An 11,418-nucleotide genomic window follows, 5' to 3' on the forward strand; every position below is an offset into this window, starting at 1 on the left:
CTTCCGCTTCCGGGCTAGCCTTTGACGGAAGCGGCGTACGGATGACGCAAACGAGCCGCGCCGCCGGTGATTCCGGAAGTAACAAGAGCGTGGCGTGAACATGGTGAGACCCCAGGGAATCCGAGAATGGGCATTGTCAGACCACGTCTGGGAGGAGATTCAGGGAGTGGCCCTTGGCCAAACTCCCACGAAAGTCTCCTTGCTTATTTTCATTCCGATCTCACTTTTTAAACTGCGGGAGTAGTGCTTGTTATGTTTTAGCGAGTTGGGAGGATGGGTTAAGTCAGTTCAGTTCAGTCGCTCAGTCGTGTCTGACTCTTTGTGACCCCATGGACTGCAGCACGCAAGGCCTCCCTGTCCATCACCAACTCCCGGAGTTTACCCAAACTTACGTCCATCGAGTCGGTGATGCCATCCAACCATCTCATCCTCTGTCATCCCCTTCTCCTCCTGCCTTCAATCTTTCCCAGCATCAGGGTCTTTTCAAATGAGTTAGTTTCTTCGCATCAGGTGGCCAAAGTATTGGAGTTTCACCTTCAGCATCAGCCCTTCCAATGAATATTCAGGACTCATTTCCTCTAGGATGGACTGCTTGGGTCTCGTCGCCGTCCAAGGGACTCTCAAGAGTCTTCTCCAACACCACAGTTCAAAATCATCAATTCTTCGGCACTCAGCTTTCTTTATAGAGTCCAACTCTCACATCCATAGGTGACTACTGGAAAAACCGTAGCTTTGACTAGACGAGCCTTTGTTGGCAAAGTAATGCCTCTGCTTTTTAATATGCTGTCTAGGTTGGTCATAACTTTTCTTCCAAGGAGCAAGCGTCTTTTAATTTCATGGCTGCAGTCACCATCTGCAGTGAGTTTGGAGCCCAAGAAAATAAAGTCTGGTTGAGGCAGATAGAAGGAAGTGGGTATTTGAGGGAAGAAGGGTGTGGACAAAAGAAAAGGAACTCAGGAATATGCGGTGTATTTCCAACTCTTTTTAACTGTAAAATTTTTGTTTCAAGGGGAAGCAAAAGAAAACACGGAAGTATGCGACCATGAAGCGAATGCTTAGTCTCAGAGATCAGAGGCTGTGAGTGTCTGGAATCATCTGGGTTCCTAGACTGCCCAGAGCTATAGAAATCACGAGGGGATAAGTAGTATAAGTTTCTGTTGTTATTTTTGTTGTTTTGTTTACTTTTGGTGTTATTATGTCTCGGACTATTAAAGAGTAATAAAGTACAACAGTCCCTTAGCTGCTGAGCAGGTGCACTGGTGAATGGGTTGGGAATTCAGCATCTCTTAAGTATTCAATTTGTATCACCGTTTCTATGTACTGTATATGCCATGTCACTTTTAAGCCTCCTGACTGTTCTGTGAGGTAGGTACGATTTTCTTTAGGTTTTTGTCATTACACTGCTACATTCCCCAGGAGGGGAGAAAAGTTTGTTATAATTTTTAAAAGACAGTGAGGTCAGAGATTATCATTGTCTTGTGTACCAGCACCTGATAACTCAAGTATTTTTGAAACAAAAAATGGGAAAACATCTAGGTGTCTCCATTTGATAAATCTTACAAGATTTATGACTGTGGAGGAAGAGAGCAGAATGATATTACCTAGTATAAGTAGGAACCAAACAACTTGCCAGCTTGGTTAAGAATGGATGGAGTTATTAAACAAAGACTAGGCTTCATTGTGTTTAAGAGTCTCAGTACAAAGGAGTAGTCATTAGAGTCTTCATTGTTGTTAAATTGTATTCTTGACCTTTAGTACGTATTATGTAATTTTAAGGAAATTTGAACCACTAATAATAATTTGTTTCTAGTTAAGGTTAAATTCTGTATATATATATTGTCACATTTTAGCGTTTTACAAGAGACATGTGGGGGAACCCTTTTCCTCCTGCTGTTGAAGCATCGGAGTCTTCAGCGGATAAATGTCAGCCTGTTTACCCACTGCTTGGAGGTGGATTTTTATCCTTCATATGAGAGCTTCTGACAAAGAAAGAAATAATATAACCAACATTTATTTATCCACTAACAATTTATATGGATTATTAGCTAATGATTTTAAAACTTAATTAGGTTTTACTGATTAACTATGTAATCACTGCTGTGGACTTTTTTCTCCCCTACATTGAATTTTCTTTTCTTTTTTTTTCTAGTAAAGAAAAGGATAGATTAAAACCAAAAAAGAAAGAAAAGAAAGATCCCAGTGCACTCAAGGAAAGAGAAGTGTGAGTAATCAAAAAATTTCAAGTTTTCCTTTAAAACTCGAAGAAAGATTCTAAAACTATAGACCTCCGAGCAACTCAGGCATCCCCTGAACTGACTTGCTCAGTCATTTAAGTCTGGCACAGCTAGGCAGATGAAGTGGTATTGATGAGTATAAACCAATTCTAACAGTTCAAAGGTTTTTGGACTTCATGGAGCAGTAAAAGTTTCCCTAAAATCCTAGGGATTAAATCTAATATCATTTTTTTTCTCTTTGCCAAGAATCTTTCAAAAGAAAATTGAAAGATTGTTAATTAATATACCTGCATTTCATAAAAGAGACAGCATATCACCAAAAAGTAGTAAGAGCATAGTTTCAGGATAAAGGTTATTCCTTTTACGTAAGTACATTTAACTTTAGGAAACCTCATCACATTTTTCTTATTTTTCTCATTTTGCCCTAGATTGGTGATGGATATATCATCACAGGATTTACTTCCAATGAACAGGGGGAAAGGAGCAAACTATTCTCCAAGCAGAGACTTCTTTTTTGTTTATTTATACCAGAATATCAGTGTAGACATTACTTGGTGTTTTTTTCCTTTTTCTTCCAGCCCCCAACACCCTTCCTGCTTATTCTTCCAATATAACACACAGCTGGGCCCACCTTACCACATCCTGGTCGATACCAACTTTATCAACTTTTCCATTAAAGCCAAACTGGACTTAGTTCAGTCAATGATGGACTGCCTGTATGCCAAGTGTGAGTATCAGACATTTCCATTTCTGTAACATTTGTAAATAATAATCATACTTACCCAAATACATGAAAAAAGGGAAATAGGGTTCTAGTTAACTGAATTGCTGGCCATTTAATTTGCTCACCATAGCAGGGACCCTTTTCAATGAATTGAAATATAATGCAAATTTGACTGGGAATAATTAAACTTTGACAATTGAGAAAACACTTTGTATGCTTTGACCATCATTACAGACATCAACTTAGAAAATAGATGGGGAATTTTCTGTTTTAGGATTTAGGATTTTAAAATTCTGGATAAATAAAAACATTTAATTTCTCACTATATATATATTATTTACATTAAGTAGGAAACATTCTCCTATCCACTTCAGTGTGGAAAAGCTAAATAAGACATTTTGCCAGCCATTTATAATCTCAGAACTAGAAATGATTATGGTCAACTATTCCTAAGTTTATTCAGTCTGGTGTTTATTTGTACCACGAAGGATCTGAGGTAGTTTATTTACACCTAGATATGTAGTTTACCATTAATAGATTTCCCTTCTGTGTTTGGGTGTCTCCTCCTTCAAATGGTCTTCTTTTCCTACCATGAGGAGGAAAAAGATAGTTTAGGACAAGTACAGGGAAATAACTTCATAATAGTGAGATCTGTTTTATTTTGTGGTGGGTTTATATTCACACATTTTCAAGTCATCTAGTTAAAGGTACAAATGAAAATTAAACTTACACTTTGCCATAAAGAATAAACTATTGGAATCAAAGGAAAAACTTCATACCTCCTATAATATATATAAAAGACACTACATAGTGAACATTTAGAGAGTGATAGTAATGTTAATGCTATTTATTGATTTATTAAAATTAGCAGGGTGGGATAAGGGATGTGTGATGGATAATTCTTTAAATGCCTAAAATTAATATAAAAATTAACTGCATAAGTTTATTATATCAGTTATGAATGTAACCACCAAGTGAGAAAAACAGCCAATGAAATTAAAAGTCATCTCTAAGGATCAGAATTTGTTCAGTCACTCAGTCATGTCTGACTCTGTGCAACCCCACATAGTGCCACACACCAGGCTTTCCTGTCCTTCACTATTTCCCAGAGTTTGCTCAAACTCATGTCCATTGGGTCAATGGACTCATGTCCATTGAGTCATGTGGTGCCATCCAACCATCTCATCCTCTGTCTCTCCCTTCTCCTACCCTCAGCCTTTCCCAGCATCAGGTTCTTTTCCAGTGAGTTGGCTCTTCCACCATGTGACCAAAGTATTGGAGCTTCAGTTTCAGCATCAGTTCTTCCAACGATATTCAGGGTTGATTCCTTTAGGATTGACTGGTTTGATCTCCTTGCTGTCCAGGCGACTCTCAAGAATCTTCTCCAGCACCACAATTTGAAAGCATCAATTCTTCAGTGCTCAGCCTTCTTTAGAGTCCAACTCTCAGAATTGGTGGGGTGGAAAAAGATCAAGGGATCATTATTTTTTCATATAGGCCTTTTTGTATTTTTTTAAAGCTATGTACATGTAATACTTAAAAAATTTTTTTCTTAAATCTCTTAGAAATAATAAAGGGTGGTCTGAAGTTGGAGCATGACCATGCCTAAAATTGGACTAGAGTGGCCTGATTAAGGGAAGAAACAAATCTTGGTAGACTTCTATTCTAAGAGTGTTTGTTATAGCTGTCTTAGCTGCTTCTCCAGGAATGCTGTGACCTATTTATGAACAAAACGGATGGAGGGTTCAAGCTTGGCCCCTTGGCGTTGCATTGCTTCCCTGGCTCTCTAGCTCTACTACTATTATCTGAATGGTTCAGGGGAAGTCCATGGTGGCCTAGTGCTTAGGACTCGGCACTTTCACTGTCAAAGATGCAGATTCAGTCCCTGGTTGAGGAACTAAAATCCTATAAGCCACATGGCATGGCCAAAAAAAAAAAGATGATTGTTTGGGATAGCGTTGGTCTTATAGTTAGGTCTTTCTCCAGTTGTAGATACCATAGAGTACAGCTATAATGCATACAAGCTAAATGCTCTCACAGTGCCTTTTCTGAGAGAAAAAAACTTACTAAGGAAAATGCCACTTTTCTGTGTAACATAATATCTCAGAGCAAAGGCTGAAGAAACATTCAAGTGCATTACAAGTTCAGTTAGCTAGGAGATCCCTTAACTGTTTTAAGCTCTGCTTATTTCATTTTTCTTCACTTGCCTTTATTCTTAAAAGAAGGCCTTTATCTTCGTTTTGGCTTGGAGATGTCCCTTTGACCTTTTCATAGCTCCTGGTCCCTTCCATTTCTGTTTGACACTCCAAGAGAGGAGGATGGTTATCTACCTATGGGCTTTCTTTTCTACTAAGAGTCCTCTTTGTAGTGATCTTCCTGACCCATTTCCCTGCTCCAGATGCAAGCTCTTGCTTCAGTGCTGCATGGCTTTGAAATTGACCCTTTTAAGGCATGTATTGCCCTCTTAATTCCATGCCTACCTGCTCCTCCTATCTTCTTTCCTCCATTTTACAACTGCTTTTTCTTCTAGGCATCGTATTTTAGTTTAAGATGTCTTAACTTTGTCTGTTCTCAAGAGTGTTCGTGTATTTGTGGAAAAAAATTAATAATCCATTATAAAGAAAATGAAAGTTCCCTATTATGCCTTTCCTCAGAAAGGGGCAGTTTTTAAAAATTCATATACAGTTTCTGTGGGGTAATTTTGTTCATAATAAATAACCTCATTCTGTGAGGTTATTTTTGTTCACGAATAAGAATAGATCATGCATTATTTACTTTTTTATCTTCATGCTATTTAACAACTTCAAGATTCAATCCACATACCATGTAAGTCACTCATTTAAAGTATATAATTCAGGGAATTTCCTGGTGGCTAGTGGTAAAACTCTCAACAGGATAAAATTCAGAGAGTAAAATCATTTCCTTCGCAAGTTTGTTGCTAATTTTTTTTTTTTTCCTGGCAGGTATCCCTTGTATAACTGACTGTGTAATGGCTGAAATTGAGAAATTGGGGCAGAAGTATAGAGTGGCTTTAAGGTAGGAAGGAGCTGATCTAGATTTGTTTTAGATTGGTGCACTGAAGATTCTTTTGACCCTCCTTCTTCTGTTTGCTCTCCAAAGATTTCTTGTCTGGTTAGTTTAAATAAAAATCATACAAAACTAGTTAACTTAGAAAGCAAACATTTGAAGGTTAGAGTTTTCAAGCTGAAGCTTTTTGAACTAAAGTTCCTTAGTCATACAGGTCTCCTGGGCCTCCTTTAACGTTCCTCTAGATTTTCACTTAGAAAGTGTCTTTCTGTTAGTTTGTTATCTGGTTATCTTCTTCAGAATCTCACACTTAAACAATTTTCAGTTTACTTACAAGAAGTTTTGAGTTCACTCTAGAAAGTGCCTTTCAGTTTAGTGGTTCCCAAAGTGTGGGAACCCTCCTCCACCCCCAGAGTCCCAGAGACCTTTGCCTGGAGTTTGCAAAACTGTTTTCATAATACTACCAAGGTGTTGCCTTTGTCACTGTGCTGACATTTGCACTGAATGCAAAAAAATGGCAGTACCTTAGTACAAATCAAGACATTGGGGCTAAGTAATGCTAGTAGTTTTTTTTATTCTTCGCTGGCAGTTTTCTTTTTTTTAATACCAGAGTCACTTAAGAATATCCTTAATAGAGCTGTAAAATTCATTAACAGTGTTAAATCTCAACCCTGGAATACACATCAGTATTCCTTGTGGTGAAATGAGAAGCACACACAAAGCACTTCTGCTGGTGGGTGCTCCCTTAACATTTCTACGGCAGTCATTTCATAATAGGTGTAAATCAAGTCATCGTTCTATGGACCTTAAACTCACACAGTGCTGTATGTCACTTCCATCTCAGTAAAACTGGAAGGAGAAGGAAAACAGAGCAAAGGATGAACATTATCTCAACGAGAAGTATTTGTGTGCTTGAGCTGTGAGCTGAACGAGCTGCTTTTTCATGAAATACCATTTTCATGTGAAGAACAATTGACAGACACTGATTTTGAGTTTGGGATAATCATAAGCTAATCACATTCCCAATGCTAAGGACCTTTCTATTGAGACCAGTGAAAACAGTGATGAATGTGATTTTTTAATGTTATATATGTGTCTGTCATCTGCTTTGTTTATTATATGTCCTCCCACATTAGTACATACAGCTCTACCTCTTTTTTAAAATAGGATAGAAATACCAAAATGTATTTAACTTTTACCTTGCTGATGGATATTCAGATCATCTCCAGTTTTCCACTGCTATAAACCATATTGTAGTGATCATCCTTGCACCTGTATTCTTGTGTATTTGTGTAAGACAGCGTCCTAAAAGCAAAATGGTTAGGTTTAATTTGATTTAGTTTTGAATCCTGGCTTTTCCCACCTGTATAGCTTTGAACAAATTAATCAAGCTCTCTGAATCTACTTATTTATCTGTAAAACAGAAATATAATATTTCAGATTTCTGTAACAAGTGTGTGATGTAATGCTTGGGAGCTCTCAGTCAGTAAGCTTTAATTCCCTTCTCTATAAATTGTCTTCCCAGTTATATAGAAGATAAGCTTCAGGGGGAGAGGGGTGTCTTGAAATCTCCACAGAGATCACATTACTCTTATTTCACTGGTTGAAAGTTGTGAAGTTACTTAGTTGCTTGAATGTTTTTATTAATCCACTTTTATAACCATATAGGATTGCCAAGGATCCAAGGTTTGAGCGATTACCATGTACACACAAAGGAACCTATGCAGATGACTGCTTAGTGCAAAGAGTAACTCAGGTATCATCATTTTTTAATATTTACACTGTGCTATTTAAAAAAGATAAGCTATTATTTCCTAAATGTTCATGTATCTAGGAATATAAATGATAAAAAAATCACATAGAATCCCTTCATGGGACATGTCGGTGTCCTCATTCACTTGAGAGAGTGGATTGGAAGTGCATACTGTAACCATAATGAAGAAGGATCATGGGTTTGGGGAGGAGACATGGTCTCAGATCTTGGCATCTGCATTTATTGGGGGTGTAATTTGGAGCATTTATTGATTCTTTATCCCACAAATCTCCTCTATAATATGGTTTAAGTGGGTGAGTATAGACATACTAATATATCAGGTTCCATCTCCCTGTGAATCTAAAATAAGGTTCCACGGACTTGCCTGATGGTCCAGACTATGCATTTCCAATGCAGGAGGCACAGGTTTGATCCCTGATTGAGAAACTAAGATCCCACATGCCATGCAGTGCAGCCAAAAAATAAATAATTGAGTAAAGTTCCATTTACTCCCTGTGTAGGAATTTTGAGTCTGAGTCTGCCAGGGTGCTATTTCACACATACCCTAGAATAAGTAGAATAAGTAGGTTTTTGATTCATCTGTTCTTCCTTGTCAAACACTGCCAGAACTTCTGTTGCTGATTGCCCTTAAAAAGCCTGTCTATGCGGAAAATAATCATCTTTCTGTAGTGACCACACTGCCATTCCTTGAACCACTTCATCCCTTGGGTGGGGCCGGCATTTCCCTTAATTCCCCATAGCATGGCTGGCCCCAGTCTACAACTCTTTATAAGACTCAGCAAGAGATTTGGGTAGGAGAAAAGTAAAGTATCAATATAATACAAATTAGTTCCAGACGGGTTGCTAAATGTTAGTGCTTTAGAGCTGTTTGACTCTGACTTGTCCTGGAGATCGTCCTATTCTGGCTTCAGAGCCCAGGTGGTAGCCTCCCTCCACCACGAGGAGGCCTCCAGAGTAGGACCAGCCCCGGAGATCCTTCTAAAGGCAAAAGCTGTGCCTTCAGATCTAAGGCTGTAACTCTGCCTTTGCATAGTCTTTCTAAGGGTGTTTTCAGAAAACCGAATTGTCTGCCCTAGACATGAAAATCCCTTCCATTTATGAGACAAAAAACAATTTGCAGCTTTTAACTAGTTTTTCTATCTTCTCCCCATCAAGATTCGTAGAGCCACAATCAGCCCAGGTAACTTGTTATGTTTTATGTGATAAATATGAGCTCCTCAATCTAGAACTACTCACCAATTTCTTTTAGCCTTTCTTTTCTTGTTTACTGTAAAAATGAGTAATTCTTCAGACTAACCAGTGATTGTATCCAGTGTCATTTAGTGAGCTCTGTGTGAACACCAAATGCTGTCTTTTCCAGCACAAGTGTTACATTGTGGCCACAGTTGACCGGGACCTTAAACGAAGAATCCGGAAGATCCCTGGAGTTCCCATCATGTACATTTCTAACCATAGGTGAGAAGTTTCTCTTAGAGAAGTGATTAACTGTACATAGTTGATGTCAAGATATAGAAGGATTTGGAAAAAAAAAATTGATGTATAAAATGTTTACATGGTTCTATTTGAATAAATGAGACAAAATATTAATGACAAGAACACAGGCAAAAGATAAAGCTAGGATTTAGGAATGAGGCAGACATTCACATTGTTACAGTAAGATCACTAGAAGGAATAGGGAAATGTGTGGCCTTAAATATTGATACAAAGCAGTAACTTAAGCTTATCTTTTTGGCTAGAAATACCTTTTTTTTTTTTTTGAAAACCTAGTGCAGGTAATTAGCACCTTATCTGGGAAACTGGAAGTTCATATTTTTTTTTAAAAAAGCTGCTTTTATCCTTCTTTGATGTTCCTGTGTCAGTCCTCAGACTATTATTGGCCAACTTTTTATCCTGGGACAAACACAACAAAATTGGAAGAATATGGGTGAGGGGCTTGGGCACACCTGGACTCCATACCTGGCTCTCCAACTTGTTAACTTTCTCACTTTGAAGAATAAAGATAATATAGTCAGCATTTTGCTGTAAATCATTCATTATGATAGGCCTTTAAAATGTCCCCACTGACAAAAAGGATTCACAGCAGGAGGTGACAGCGATATAATCAATAAAGGATGGGCTTTTAAGGTGGGATCTGGTTTCTAACCAATGTTAATTTTTTGTCCTGATCAGGTACAACATTGAGCGGATGCCAGATGATTACGGAGCCCCTCGGTTCTAATGAAAAGAGAAAATTTCTCCATCTTCCTTTGACCCATTTTCTCTTTTGCCAGTTCACTAAACATGCTATAGCGTGAATTACTATTGCACTCACCCACTTGCTCTATAGTGAGCTGAGTATAGTTAAATATACTCACTTTTCAGTGTTGTCTTTAAAATTAAATTTTGTGTCATTTTAAAATTTCCTGCATCTTTTTATAAATCAGAAAATTGCTCATATAATATGATGGTCATTTTATATTGATTTACTCAAATGTTTATTAAGTTTATGGTAGGCATTTAATAAGATGTGGTCTTATCCTCAGAATATTCATATTATGGTAGAAAAGAGACATGTAGTGAAATACAGTGAAATAGTGATGCTAGGATAAAAGTATGATGGAGTAGACATACAGGTGGAAAGAATGATTTCTTTTTCCTTGGTTGAGATGGGGAGAGAGGAAGGACTAAAGGTAGTTATGTTTGAGTTAATCTTGAAAGAGAGCTAGAACACAGAAGGGAGGAGTCTATGCTCCCATCTGAGACTCCAGAGGTAGGAGGTGGGAGGGAGGGGCTTTATATGACAGGATGAAGGGTTTGGACTTAATCCTGAGGTCAACAGGGAGTCATTTAGTTTTTAATTCAGATGGATAACATGATCAGTTTAGATGTTTTACATGATCACAAGACAGTATAAGAACAAATAGGTCATTGAAACAGACTAGAAAGTCCATAAATAGACCTATGTATTTATGGTAATTTAGTACATTATAAAGCTGGTATTAAAATAAAAAATGTAAAAATCTATGGGAAAAGAAAATTGCATTAGAAGACCAAATATTGTGGAGTCATCCCACTAGGGTTAGGATCCTGATTTTAGCAGTTAATATTTGTATGAATTGGGCAAATTACATAAGCATTTGATGCTTTCGTTGTTTCCCTTTAAAATGTTTTATTTAGGGACTTGCTTGGCAGTCCAGTAGTTAAGACATCGTACTTTCACTGCAGGGGGCCTGGGTTCAATCTCTGGTTGGGAACCAAGATCTCGTATGCTAGGGGTAGCCAAAAAATAGAAAAAAAATAAAAATGTTTTATTTAATCCTCAAAACAACCCCAATAAGATAGGATTGAATTGAATAGTACCTGATAGAAGTAAGTGTTGTTCAGTAAATGATAGTGATTATTCTATCACTCTCCATTTGAAAAAAAGTTGGTTATCCATTTGAAAAAAAAATTATATTTCTACTTCATATCCTTCAAGTGGATCAAAGTCTAAATATTTTTTAAGCCATGGAAGTATTCAGTTCAGTTCAGTCACTCAGTCGTGTCCTGCTCTTTGCAACCCCATGGACTGCAGCACTCCAAGCTTCCATGTCCATCACCAACTCCCAGAGCTTGCTCAAACTCATGTCCATCAAGTCGGTGATGCCATCCAGCATGGAAGTATTAGGAAAAGAAAAAGG

The 11,418-nt window shown here is 37.7% G+C and overlaps 1 protein-coding gene across 3 annotated transcripts; it reads left to right on the forward strand.

Annotated features, from left to right (window-relative positions):
• Nucleotide 1: 1 nt before the first annotated feature.
• FCF1 (FCF1 rRNA-processing protein) lies at nt 2-10,157 on the forward strand. 3 transcript variants are annotated; one of them, XM_020906908.2, is made up of 8 exons: nt 2-103; nt 1,010-1,077; nt 2,150-2,221; nt 2,813-2,961; nt 5,922-5,994; nt 7,654-7,741; nt 9,120-9,214; nt 9,929-10,157. In XM_020906908.2, exons 1-8 carry the CDS (start codon nt 101-103, stop codon nt 9,975-9,977), a joined length of 597 nt encoding a protein of 198 aa, XP_020762567.1. In that variant the 5' UTR covers nt 2-100; the 3' UTR covers nt 9,978-10,157. The 3 variants fall into 3 exon arrangements, with proteins under 3 accessions (XP_020762567.1, XP_070325732.1, XP_070325733.1); XM_070469631.1 differs by lacking the exons at nt 2-103; nt 1,010-1,077 and adding an exon at nt 110-708; XM_070469632.1 differs by lacking the exons at nt 2-103; nt 1,010-1,077 and adding an exon at nt 1,102-1,365.
• The last annotated feature ends 1,261 nt before the right edge of the window (nt 10,158-11,418 follow it).

This window comes from Odocoileus virginianus, chromosome 6 (genome assembly GCF_023699985.2).
Source record: "Odocoileus virginianus isolate 20LAN1187 ecotype Illinois chromosome 6, Ovbor_1.2, whole genome shotgun sequence".
NCBI lineage: Eukaryota > Metazoa > Chordata > Mammalia > Artiodactyla > Cervidae > Odocoileus > Odocoileus virginianus.